We start from the raw sequence: 13,249 nt of genomic DNA, 5'->3' as shown, positions 1-13,249 counted from the left end.
CATCCACCGCCGCTTTCATCCTCCTCGTAACGACGAGGTTAAATGAAAAGCACATGACCACTGCTGCCCGATTCCACGCAACATTCCCACACTGCGCGCGAAGTGCGGAGATCCCACAGAGCCTCACATCTGTGCTGCAGCGCTAATTATTGGGAAATATTGAGAGCGGCGCGAACCTCAGATCCTCGTCCAAGTGCCGCGCCCGCAGCATGCTGTTGTTCTTATTAGAGGAACTCGCAAACCGTCCTGTCAAAACCAGCATCTGATGAGCGAGTGCAACACCGCGGCCCACGTTTTATCCTCTCCGGCTACGTGATGAACCTCAATACTTCACGTCTTTAACTCGGTCTGATCTTGGGCTGCATGATGAACCTCAATCCTTCACTTGCTTGGTCTGGTTTGATCTTGGGCTTGATCTCGACCAGACACTCGATCTTTCACTTGCTTGGTCTGGTCTGATCTTGGGCTTGATCTCAACCTGGCTTCATGATGAACATCAATCATTCACTTGCTTGGCCTGGTCTGTTCTTGGGCTTGATCTCGACCTGAGACTCGATCTTTCACTTGCTTGGTCTGGTTTGATCTTGGGCTTGATCTCGACCTGAGACTCGATCTTTCACTTGCTTGGTCTGGTCTGATCTTGGGCTTGACCTCAACCTAGCTTCATGATGAACATCAATCATTCACTTGCTTGGCCTGGTCTGTTCTTGGGCTTGATCTCGACCTGAGACTCGATCTTTCACTTGCTTGGTCTGGTTTGATCTTGGGCTTGATCTCGACCAGAGACTCGATCTTTCACTTGCTTGGTCTGGTTTGATCTTGGGCTTGATCTCGACCTGAGACTCGATCTTTCACTTGCTTGGTCTGGTCTGATCTTGGGCTTGACCTCAACCTGGCTTCATGATGAACCTCAATCCTTCACTTGCTTGGTCTAGTTTGATCTTGGGCTTGATCTCGACCTGAGACTCGATCTTTCACTTGCTTGGTCTGGTCTGATCTTGGGCTTGACCTCAACCTAGCTTCATGATGAACCTCAATCCTTCACTTGCTTGGTCTGGTTTGATCTTGGGCTTGATCTCGACCAGAGACTCGATCTTTCACTTGCTTGGTCTGGTTTGATCTTGGGCTTGATCTCGACCTGAGACTCGATCTTTCACTTGCTTGGTCTGGTTTGATCTTGGGCTTGATCTCGACCTGAGACTCGATCTTTCACTTGCTTGGTCTGGTCTGATCTTGGGCTTGACCTCAACCTGGCTTCATGATGAACCTCAATCCTTCACTTGCTTGGTCTAGTTTGATCTTGGGCTTGATCTCGACCAGAGACTCGATCTTTCACTTGCTTGGTCTGGTTTGATCTTGGGCTTGATCTCGACCAGAGACTCGATCTTTCACTTGCTTGGTCTGGTTTGATCTTGGGCTTGATCTTGTTCAGTCCACATGATTAGCCTTCATTCTTTCACATCACATTGTTCAGTCTGATCTTGGTCCATCCATGGCTACTCTCAACACTGCAGCGCCTTGCAGGTAACATATAGCAGGACTTACTGTATATATATACATATATACTTCAAACAAATGTAACTGACTGCTCTTCGAATTGTCGCCAAATAATGAAGTTTATTACCAATTATATTACATACAAGGAATTTGCTTTGGTAGTTGCTGCAAAGACAAAAAAAAAAATAATATAGAAATCGGCCACAATCCTCCCAACCCTCTCTGCCCTCAGTCTGTTGTAACATGCAGTCTTGCTGTGGAACAAGATCTATCTGTTAAGTGTTGAGTGCACTGACATCACTTTTCATGTTTGATAAAGTGTTGGGACACAAAAGCACTTTAAAAAAGGGGTGTTTTTTTAATATTCTTTTACATCTGATAAATTACACTTAAAACCTATGTAAGTGTAAAAACACATTTCTATATTTGACTTAGGCATTTCTGATGTTTCCTTGTAATGGCATTTTTTGTTTAATCCAAGGAAGGGCCAAACCTTTTGGCCTGTAGTGCTGCACCTGAGTATATGAAGGATTTAAAGACTCGTAATTCACTCAGACTGCAGCAGGCAGCAGGAAAAGCCCACTTGCTGCCACAATAAATCTGATTGGTCAGTTGGCACTCAGTTTAAGGAGTGAAAACTGTTCATATCGTACCAGAAGTACCAAGCACCAGTACTGAGCCAAATAACACAAGAATAATGAAATAAAGATGTTTCCCAAAAAGGCAGTTCTTAATCTTCAGTTTCAATGGGAATAAAAATAAGATGAAAGTGCATCTATAAAAAAGGATATTTAGAATTTTTATATTTAATTATTAATAGGTAAACACAAAGAATCTTACTTACATTAAAAAATCCTAATTAATTTATAAGGCCAATGCTTGGTTTGGGCTAAAGGCTTCGCTCACTTTTTTTTTTATTGTATTTTTATTCACAGTTTCTTATCAGACAGTTAGATTATGAAAGTTCACACCCATCTATATCCATCACCAGTCAACACCACAGCAGGTTTCACCTTTACGTGACACGACCTGTTTTATTAGCCTGTTCGTAATGACTCTTTACTGGATCTAATATAAGCAGCAGTAATGCGTCTCACACGCTTGTTATCTGCTTTTATGAATCCAATAAAAAAGTTAAATAGTTTTTTTTTCCGTTCTCTCCCTGCTGGAAGGCCCACGTGAAGTCGTGCGTGGAGCCGTGGGCTCTGTTTGTACTTTCATGGTTAGTTAACACACCTTCCTTTCGGATTTCAGGGAAATTGTGGCATTCCGTGCTAATGTGTGTTTTTTTACGGTAACTGCTGGTCAACAGCGGAGAGTCTCTTGTATCTTCAACACATCTACATAAATCATCTTTTATTGAAATAAAACAAAGATGGAGAATTGTGATGTTTTTCTAGTGTGTAAATACATAGATGCTTCAGAAGTTTTTCTTGCTGTATTGGTGTGACACACACGGCCACCCGGTCCGGTACTTGGAAAAGCATCTCTGACCCATGTGGCTGTGACCCAGACGTGGGAAGCGAGGCTGCCATCCTGGACCCCCATGACGACCCTCACGGGGTTATAATTCCTCCAGAGGTGCCTCCACCACCAACGTATTCATTTACTGCCACGCAAACCACCCGCTGAGAGCGACTTGTTAAAATAAGACATTCTTATTTCATTTATGGACCTGCTAATAATAGCGCCTGCAGCCGGCAGTGCCAGCGCTGGATTATGGACGCCGGGTGGTTAACCTACAGCCCTGTGTGGTTGGTCCGGTCAACCACGGCGGTCTGGATCGGCAGGCAACTTTGGAAAGTTTAGAACTGACCAGCCTGCACTTATGTCCAGAGTGACAGGGACCACATTCCTCCTTCTGGGCCCAAAAAGTCCACGAACACGAACGACCTTGGAACGAAGGAACACGTGCAGAACAACGGCAGCCACATGGCCCTGCTGGACCCAGCTGGTCCTCCCGTGGTCTTATAACTACATAACATTGCTAAATGAATCTCAGATTTGTACGACAATATGCAGAACACGGATCTTAGCATGGGGAGTCAGCTGAGGAAATCAGTCTCGCACACACACACACACACACACACACACTCGCTCCAACAACCCACTCTGCTGATTGCATGTTGCCGGTTCAGATGGACGGTGGTCATTTCTACACGTTCCAGTCCGACTAAGCAGCAGCTTTGGGTTCTGACACGCTGCTGAAACAATGAAAACAGCTGGAACACATCAGAATTCATATTTCATTTCCTGAAATAACACGAATGTGAATTTAACACACCAGTGTTAATTTATTGCCTTATTAGTGCTCCATGATCATGGTGGAACAGCTTTAAGTCACTAAGTTGAAACGCTGGAAATGACTTCCTCTTCTTTTAGCCTCATTGCCATCTCAGCCATACAAGTTGTGCATAAGGGGGATAATAATAACACTTTATACCTGAATAAAAACTTTTTGGGGCAAAGTGCAGCCGGTATAATAATTATCATTAAATTAAATTAGATTTAAATGATAAAAAAGATGTAATTAATTAATTGCGCATTTTTCAATGAATTTCAGTTTCAAGTGTGGAAGTGGCAAGGAGATAATTTAAGGAAAAATAATGTAAATGCTTGTCAGTGCCCAATCTGTCCCGATTGCCCAATAAGGGTCCGGTTTGGTGGCATTTGGGGTACCAGTGCCTCCGTCCAGGTCACACCGACCTATAAAGTGAACAAGACGCGGCCTGTCCTTTTATTCTTGGCAAATTAATCACAATGAACAAATCATGTTTTTGACAGTGCTGTACTACACACTTTATTTCAGAGGTTAATATTATCGTTTTAAATTGCCTGTTCACTCTGTCTCCTTTACTGCCTTTTGATGAAGTAAAATATAAAACGTAAAGACAGAAACAAAAACGTGTGAAGGGTTCAGTTGTATAAAAACGGAGTTTAAATGACAGCGGAGGGGACAGGGTGACAGGGTGTGGCCGCGGGGACCGAGCTTCCCTCAAGAGGGCAGCATTCGTCTCCACGGGACCGAGTCTGGCTGTACATTTTTAAAATACGGATTCATTCTTTTTTATTAACATGCGTTTTTTGTAAATGAAATGTACGAGTTGACTATGTAAACGTCGCGGGATCGTTAATTGTCTGCAGACGTGATCGGACGTCGCGGCCGCAGGCCCCGCCCACTCCGCTATTTAAGCGGCGGCGCGCACGCACGGCCGCAACTTGTCGCCGCGCTCCGGGTCCAGCATGCAGGTGACACCGATGCAGATGCTGATGCTGCTGCAGATCTGCGGCGCCGCGGCCGCCTGGAGCGTCCTGAACAACGACGGCACCGAGAACGCGCCGGCCGCGGCGCCGCGCACCGGGGGCGCGCCGGACAACGGCACCCTGAACCGGCCGAAGCACGGGGGCAGGAGCGGGGACGCGCCCGGATACGGTCAGTAGAATAACCTTCTACCCCCCAACTAAACACCAGGCTGAGACGCTCTGACCTTTCACCTCCCACCTGACCTCGGTAACGGTCCTGTCCGAGACTTGAACCAGTTCGTCCTGGAACGTTCTGCTGCCAAGTCTCCAGAAACCATTTCCACCCAGATACGGAGAGAAGTGGAGGTTCCGTTCCTACATTCCCCCATACGAGCGCGGCGTCCATCATCCCGTCACACGGCGGTGACAGGCCGGGGTCACCGCGGAGACGCTGAGATCCTGCTGGCCCAGGTCACCACGCACGTAAACCCGCCGCTCCAGGAGGGAGGGCTGCAGGGAGGCAGCGGCCACCATTCCTTCAGCTCCCACCTCCCCGGGACGCTGAGATGGACATTTTGGACGCCGCCGGGCCGATAAATCCTCCGCTGCTCTGGGCGAATTATGCGGCTGTTTCGTGGAAATACGTCTTAGTTTACCGTAGTCCCTTCGTCAAACGCTGAGTGTCGGGCTAAATTCTCTCACGGTCCCTGCACAGTTCCCTCAGAACCTCACGTGTACCGCGAGGCGTGGTGGTACAGACCCAGGTTCAAACCCCACTTACTACCATCGTGTCCCTGAGCAAGACACTTAACCCTGAGTGTCTCCTGGGGGGACTGTCCCTGTAACTACTGACTGTAACCCTGAGTGTCTCCAGGGGGGGACTGTCCCTGTAACTACTGACTGTAACCCTGAGTGTCTCCAGGGGGGGACTGTCCCTGTAACTACTGAGTGTAACCCTGAGTGTCTCCGGGGTAGGACTGTCCCTGTAACTATTGACTGTAACCCTGAGTGTCTCCAGGGGAGGACTGTCCCTGTAACTAGTGACTGTGACCCTGAGTTTCTCCTGGGGGGACTGTCCCTGTAACTAGTGACTGTGACCCTGAGTGTCCCCAGGGGGGGACTGTCCGTGTAACTCCTGAGTGTAACCCTGAGTGTCTCCAGGGGGGGACTGTCCCTGTAACTACTGAGTGTAACCCTGAGTGTCTCCGGGGTAGGACTGTCCCTGTAACTACTGACTGTAACCCTGAGTGTCTCCGGGGTAGGACTGTCCCTGTAACTAGTGACTGTAACCCTGAGTGTCTCCAGGGGGGGACTGTCCCTGTAACTACTGACTGTAACCCTGAGTGTCTCCAGGGGTAGGACTGTCCCTGTAACTAGTGACTGTAACCCTGAGTGTCTCCAGGGGGGGACTGTCCCTGTAACTACTGACTGTAACCCTGAGTGTCTCCAGGGGGGGACTGTCCCTGTAACTACTGACTGTAACCCTGAGTGTCTCCAGGGGGGGACTGTCCCTGTAACTACTGACTGTAACCCTGAGTGTCTCCAGGGTAACTACTGACTGTAACCCTGAGTGTCCCCAGGGGGGGACTGTCCCTGGAATAGTGTGTCTGGTAAATGGTGTAAATGTAACGGATCTTCTTCTTCGTCCACAGCGGCGTCGGAGCTGAGCTGCCGCGAGCTGCGCTCCACCCGTTACGTCACCGACGGCTCGTGCCGCAGCGCCAAGCCGGTGAAGGAGCTGGTGTGCTCGGGACAGTGCCTGCCGGCGCACCTGATGCCCAACTCCATCCTGCGGGGGAAGTGGTGGCGCAGCAGCACGTCGGACTACCGCTGCGTCCCCGCCCACGCCCGCAGCCGGCGCCTGCAGCTGCGCTGCCCCGACGGCGGCAGCCGGACGTACAAAATCCGCGTGGTCACGTCCTGCAAGTGCAAGCGCTACAGCCGCCACCACAACCAGTCCCACGCCAAGGAGCAGGCGGGGCGGCGCGCCCCCAAACTCGCCAAGGCCCGGGACAGGGAGCCGGCTCTGCGCAGCAACTCGTACTGACCCTCACACGCTGTCCCGTCCGTCCCAGTGCCACGCCCTTTTCTAGAAGGACAGACGTAAGCTGACATTCCGTCCAACGCAGGAAGAACCGGGGACGGCTGTCCATCACGCAGGGCCGCAGGGATTAACGCGACATCTTTAACCTCCCGGTTTCCTGTCCCTGTCTCTCCCTGTCACCTGAGGGCAGCGGTTCTACAGGCCACGCCCCTCCGTCTCTGTCAATCACGGCAGGCCGCGAGGAGGACATCTCGGCTGTGCCTCTGGTGAAGAATATTCCGGACGTTTCCGCACACTGGCTGCTTCCAGACGCCTGCTCCGATTGCGGGGTCAAACCGTACCTGGACGGGATATTCATTATCCTCGTCCTGTCTTATTCCATTTCTACATGTAAATTATTTATGCAACTTTTTGTAGTGAATAATACCAATTATTGTAAAATTAAATAGTGAGAAGCAAATTATATTTAAAATAAAAAATAAAAGAATGAGTCTGTTATCGTACGTCTCCCACTTTCTGTGTCCAGTTTGTCACGCGTCCTCAGTCACGGCTGGAAGGGGATTTGGCCACCAAAACTAAAAGTAAAGTGAAGTGATTGTCACATGTGATGCACAGCACACGGTGCACACAGTGAAATGTGTCCTCTGCATTTAACCATCACCCTGAGTGAGCAGTGGGCAGCCATGACAGGCGGCCTTGACCGCTAGGCCACCACTGCCCCAAGCGGCGTCTTATTCCTCGTACTCTCCCTGCCCGCGCTGGTCGTATCCGTAAAACACGCGTTACAGACGCCGCCACCCACGGCCGCTTGGCTCAGGGGTTCAACAATGACGACCAGGCCGACCGCAGGTCCGAGCGCCGGCGAGGGGACGGGAGTCCACGCAACACGCGGTTCATTTCCTCCACAGAAAATACAAACACCGAGAAATTCTCCAGCATCACGTGTCCTCGACCACCGGATCGAAACCCAGAAGGGTTTTTCAGGAGAAAATGTTCACTTTCTAATTGTCCCCAAACCCTCATCTCATGGAGGACGTGGAACATTTCCATCAAGCAACAGCAAACACCAGTTCAAAAATTCACACAGAAAAAGTGGCGAATCACTGACGAATGTTGGCGCAGTCGTACTGCTTCTTTAATCAGTGCAACTGAGGATTGTGGGAAAATTCTGTAGGAATAAAACTTCCTTTTCACATGTATGGATATGCGTAAATGGCTGATATTTACAGCATGAACAACGTCTAGACGGGGTTCGTGATGAATTTGATGCGATTTTAAAGGACAAAACTATTTGTAATGAACACCAAAATTACAGTCATGTTGGGATTGATGGTTTTTATATCGCCTGTACGGGATACAATTTGATCGGGAAAATTGGGATTAAAAAAAACGACTTTTTATGCCATCATACTCGGCCATTTGGTAAGTCTGGAAATGAGTGGCATTGTTCTTTATAAGAACGGTGGGCCGTCATTATCTTGCTGTTGTTCGTGTTCTTGGTTTCGCTTTTGGGAAAAATAAATGGTGTGAATATGTGTGTGTGCCGACATATTTCTCCACTTCATTACTGCAACATTGGCATAACCAGAAAATACATTTACGGCATTTACCAGACGCCCTTATCCAGAGCGACTTACAGTCAGTAGTTACAGGGACAGTCCCCCCTTGGAGACTCTCAGGGTTAAGTGTCCTGCTCAGGGACACGATGGTAGTAAGTGGGGTTTGAACCTGGTTCTTCTGGTTTATAGGCGAGTGTGTTAGCCGCTAGGCTACCAGCACCACTACATTATACATTAAAATACATGAAAAGTCTTCATTTCATGTCACATATAATGTAAATAATCCGGGTGTCTGTGATGCGCTGCCAGCTGCAACCTCCGCACCTATAAAACGGAAGTCCTCCGCCTGACCCCGCCGCCGGGTCGTGTTTATACGGGATCTGAGGACTTGCCACGGCACATCGTATTTCACTGCCGCCCGACATCGCACTCACGTAAAAAGCCGCGACTCCGCCCTCACAAATCCTCCTGCTGCTTTGATCTCCTGCGTTACCGCCGTTATGGTGCCGAGACCAGCCGAGCAGGCCGCTGGCCGCCTGGACGGGGGGACTCCTGCTGGGCCCCCCGCACGGCTGCGTCCATGATGTTCTTCTTTAAAATACATCGCACAACGTTTTATTGCACTAAACGCTTTAGGCGGCGCCGAGAGGGAGTAGCGGCAGAACCTGATGGGCGCTCCGCCGCGCTCGTACCAAAGCGGTCCAGTTACAGGTCTGGGGCCCACGGCCAAACACGTGAGAACTGACGCCGGTGTTCGGGGATGAAGGCTGATGACACGGGAACAAACCGGAACCAGAAACGAGCTGCGTGAGACACCAGGACCAGGCCAGGAAGACAACCAGTAACCGCAAACAGGAAAATGTTGACCACACTGCCCTCTTCAATATGGAAAAAGCGGATATTAAACACACACACACACACACACACACACCTGCTCTGGTCTGTAAAGGTCTGTGTGGGTTTGCTTTGTCTTTCTGTTTTTGATGAAGCCCGTATGACAACGCTTGTAAAGTATCCGTCTCTGAAATATTGGACCTGGACGTAAGGGCCAACGTTGTGCAGCTATGCTTGTTATTTTAGGCCATATGGATAAATTAGGGTCTTAAATACTGGACTTTCAAACTGTGAGAGATAAATGATTGTCACCGTTTGTACTGGGTTTGCATGTATTACAAGAAAATACGGTCCTGAAAAGACGTGTGACGTGCACAAACAATACAAAAATGTATAAATACATTATAATTTTTCTTCGTCTAGCACTTAACAATCCCCGAGCATGCTCTTCACTGACAAGTCTAAGCCTTATCAGGGCTCTTAGTTTGTAAACTCAATATTCTATAGAAGTCGAATGAGAATTGCTGGTGTCTTCCTCTTGTAAGTCGCTTTGGATAAAAGCGTCTGCTAAATAAAGTAAAGTAAAGTAAAGTAAAGTGATTGTTTTGTTTTTGTCATTGTGAGACACTGCAGCACAGCACATGGTGACGCGGTGAAACGTGTCCTCTGTATTTAACCGTCACCCTTGGTGACAGTGGCCGGCCATGACAGGCGCCCGGGGAGCAGCGTGTGGGGACGGGACCTTCACCAAGGGGACCTCAGGGGTACCTTGGTGGATCGGGATTAGAACCCACAACCTTCCGATTACGGGTCCACATGCGCAGGGCCGTCCCGTGTCACAGACAATATGAGCAAATGCACAAACGTAGGAAGAAAAAACTAGTTTGTATTAACGTTTCTTAGCACACATGGAACTACCTGCGAGGTTTTTGGGGTCCTTGGGAATGTGTGAGGTATAAAATACAAAGTTTGCGTTTGCAGAAAAACACAATCGTCATTTGGTTTGAAGCTGCGTGGGGAACGGCGGGGGACATGGCCCGGGCACGACTACCCGAACGGGCACCCACATCTGATTCCGATCACGCCAGAACGTTCTGGAGTCTGAAGGCACATGACAGGCCGTGCTTTCGTCCAGAGATTTAGTCCAATAAGCCTCTGCAGCATTAGCTCAGCTCTCCGCACGTCCCACCGAGACGCCACGAGCGGCAGCTCCAAACGTTTTTACCGTGGGCCACAGTTCTCCTTCTGATTGGCTGGTACTGTTATTTAGCTTCCACCTTTGTGACCCCACTGCACAGGACGCAATCAGAGAGGACGCGAGAGAGTAAATTGCTTCCTGCTCGCGCAGTCTGCTGCAATGCCCAGGAGGAGGGCAGCAGATATCTCCACATCTCAACCCTGATCAGATAACCGGGGCTTGAGTGGGGAACAGTCAGAACAACAGAAACACACAAACACACGAGAGCCTCTCAGCACCACGTCTCATCGCCGTTTAAATCCAGACACAGATTACGGCGCCCGCTGCGCTGGAGACGCCGGGCCAGTGAGTTTCCATGAAGTAGAAGGACCGCGCCCGCCCAGGCCACACACAGCAACTTCTATTTATTCATTCATTTGACAGGGAGATGGGGACACAGTCAGAGAAGATCTCTGAAACAGATGGGAAAAAGTGAGAGGGGGAAATAATTAGATGCCAACCGTCCGAGGTGGCGAGGTGAATACCTTCAACTCATCATTAAAGAAGAAATTCATTTCATTTCTAAAGACTTTATTTATAGCTTTTCTTTTTTTTGTACACGGTGGGCCATTTATATGGATACACCTTAATAAAATGGGAATGGTTGGTGATATTGAACACATTGGTCAGAAAGTGGTCAGAAACTTGTAAATAACTCATAAAAGAATAAAACCAAGCACACCATTGTGTTTCTTGTGAAATTACCAATAAATTTGATGTGTCACATGACCCTCTTCCTATTGAAAAAACAAAAGTTGGATCAAAGATGACCGACTTCAAAATGGCCACTATGGTCACCACCCATCTTGAAAAGTTTGCCCCCTCACATATACTAATGTGCCACAAACAGGACGTTAATACCACCAACCATTCCCATTTTATTAAGGTGGATCCATATAAATGGCCCATCCTGTAAATTTGCTTACTTGTTGAAATGTACGTATTTTATTAAATGTGCTTTAATATTTATATATTTATGTATATAAATATATAATTATATAAATAAAAGCACACACACATATATATAAATATTCTGAATATATTAACTGATATATCAAATGTATTGTTTTTAAATCATTTTAGTTACATGATAAATTCTAAGTTATTATCATAGTTTCTCTAATTTTACATTGAGTAAATTACGTTTCTGTTTCATATGACAGTGTCATTAACAAGCCATCAGTTCTGCTGTTGCCATGGTGAAATTCCTCGCCGAAAGTCGGGCCTAATTCAACCGGATGAGTGGAAAAAGAGACTCAGCCCCTCGGAGGCCTCAGACTTTATGGTGACTCGAATTCCCACTTTCTGAAGGCTGTTAAACGCTCCTAAATCCCCGGCCGGGTCAGGATGTTACCGCAGCACATTGCGTCCCCGGTGTTCGAAATCCGACAGATGCATAAAGCAGCGCGGCAAAACTGGGACGGCCCTCCTCGTCCTGCTCGGTGCCGCACCTGCAGCACTTCGGCACACATGATACAGCATCCAGGGACACTCAGCACCTCAGGCACACTTCCCCAACCACGTCCGTCAACCTGAGGAACCCTTCAGGCGGCGGGCTGAACGAGAACCTCCTGGAGCCGCAGGAGTGCATTTTACTGGCCCTGCGCCGCCATTCCATGTTGCCCTGTGATTGTGGTCAGGAAAGAGGAACGAGACCAGCGCTGAGCTGCACGACGTTCCAGACGAAGGATAAACCGGCTTCCCGATGTTCAGCACTTCCACACACAAACAGGTAACGTCAGCAGCCATCGCGAGATGGTCACTTCGTCTGGACTCCTGATTCATTATGTCCCCGTATTCGTCTTGTGGTTGTGGCTGGTAGTAGCCTGGAGGGTAACACACTCGCCTCAAGACCCAGGTTCAAACCCCACTTACTACCATCGTGTCCCTGCTCAGAGACACACTTTCCTCAAGGTGTTCTGCTGCAGCTCACAGCATTGTGTCCCTGTCCTGGGACACATCAGGGTGCTGACCCCTGGTCACACACACACACACACACACGCTCCCATTATTTTTTATGAAAAACGCAGTTCCCCATGCATACAGCACCGCAGACACTGTGTGTGTTGTGGCGAGCCGCTGCGGTCACGTGGTGTACGTGTCACCGGGACACCGGATCACATTTCATCACATTTCAGCCAGAGAGCAGGGACACGAGAACACAAATTCACCACCTCCACTCAGCTGGGATGGATGAAGATGAACATCTGTTCGCCTGCTAAGTGACTAACACGAGACGACCGTCGGAGTAGCAAGACGCATCGTCCCGGGGCTGAAGAGTCCTCCTTGTCCTCCCTGAGAGGGGACGTGATCAGCCTTACGCAACTCCGCGTATCTCACCGCTCACACATTTCTTTTATAAGGCTGTTGGCGGGACAGCGCGCCATGGAAGCCCAGAGGCTTTGTCCTGTAAAATGAATTATGTCCAAAATTTATCTGTTAGATGAAAAACAGTCCCCCGGCCAAAGCAGTCAAATCACTTTTGTGAGCTTTAGTAAGAGTGGGAGAGAGCATGAAAAGGAAAAGTTCAGGTCTGCTCAAGATCACGAGGGGGTTGGGGTCCTGACTTTTATGTAACAAATCAGAGTGATGCTGGAGCTACAACGTCTGACGACATGACTGAGGTCATTCGCTGGTCCAGAATGAGCTATAATGGGAAGATGAGTGGGTGGAGCGTCAGGTTGGATCTGCTGGTTCGTGTCCCGGACCTGTAAGCGGACCCCGCTGATGTGAACGTCCCTGATAACCAGACACGCTCTCGCTCTTCAGCAGGCAGGATCTGCGTTTTACAGGCTTCAAAGGGCTTTTAATTACACAAAGCTGATTGGATGAGAG

The 13,249-nt window shown here is 48.8% G+C and overlaps 1 protein-coding gene across 1 annotated transcript; it reads left to right on the top strand.

Annotated features, from left to right (window-relative positions):
- Positions 1–4,729: 4,729 nt before the first annotated feature.
- On the top strand, positions 4,730–7,266 carry sost (sclerostin). Its single transcript, XM_028988665.1, has 2 exons — positions 4,730–4,930; positions 6,393–7,266. The coding sequence occupies exons 1-2, from the start codon at positions 4,741–4,743 to the stop codon at positions 6,785–6,787; spliced, it is 585 nt and encodes a 194-aa protein (XP_028844498.1). The 5' UTR covers positions 4,730–4,740; the 3' UTR covers positions 6,788–7,266.
- The last annotated feature ends 5,983 nt before the right edge of the window (positions 7,267–13,249 follow it).

Source organism: Denticeps clupeoides, chromosome 8 (genome assembly GCF_900700375.1).
Source record: "Denticeps clupeoides chromosome 8, fDenClu1.1, whole genome shotgun sequence".
Taxonomy (NCBI): domain Eukaryota; kingdom Metazoa; phylum Chordata; class Actinopteri; order Clupeiformes; family Denticipitidae; genus Denticeps; species Denticeps clupeoides.
The sequence above is the reverse complement of the archived record's forward strand: the minus strand, read 5'-3'. Positions and strand labels throughout refer to the sequence as shown.

Excerpts from the sequence above, each read along its gene's own strand:
- sost (XM_028988665.1), top strand. The coding sequence starts at position 4,741 with ATGCAGGTGACACCGATGCAGATGCTGATGCTGCTGCAGATCTGCGGC. Across the intron at positions 4,931-6,392 it reads CGGGGACGCGCCCGGATACG|CGGCGTCGGAGCTGAGCTGC; the intron begins GTCAGTAGAATA and ends CTTCGTCCACAG.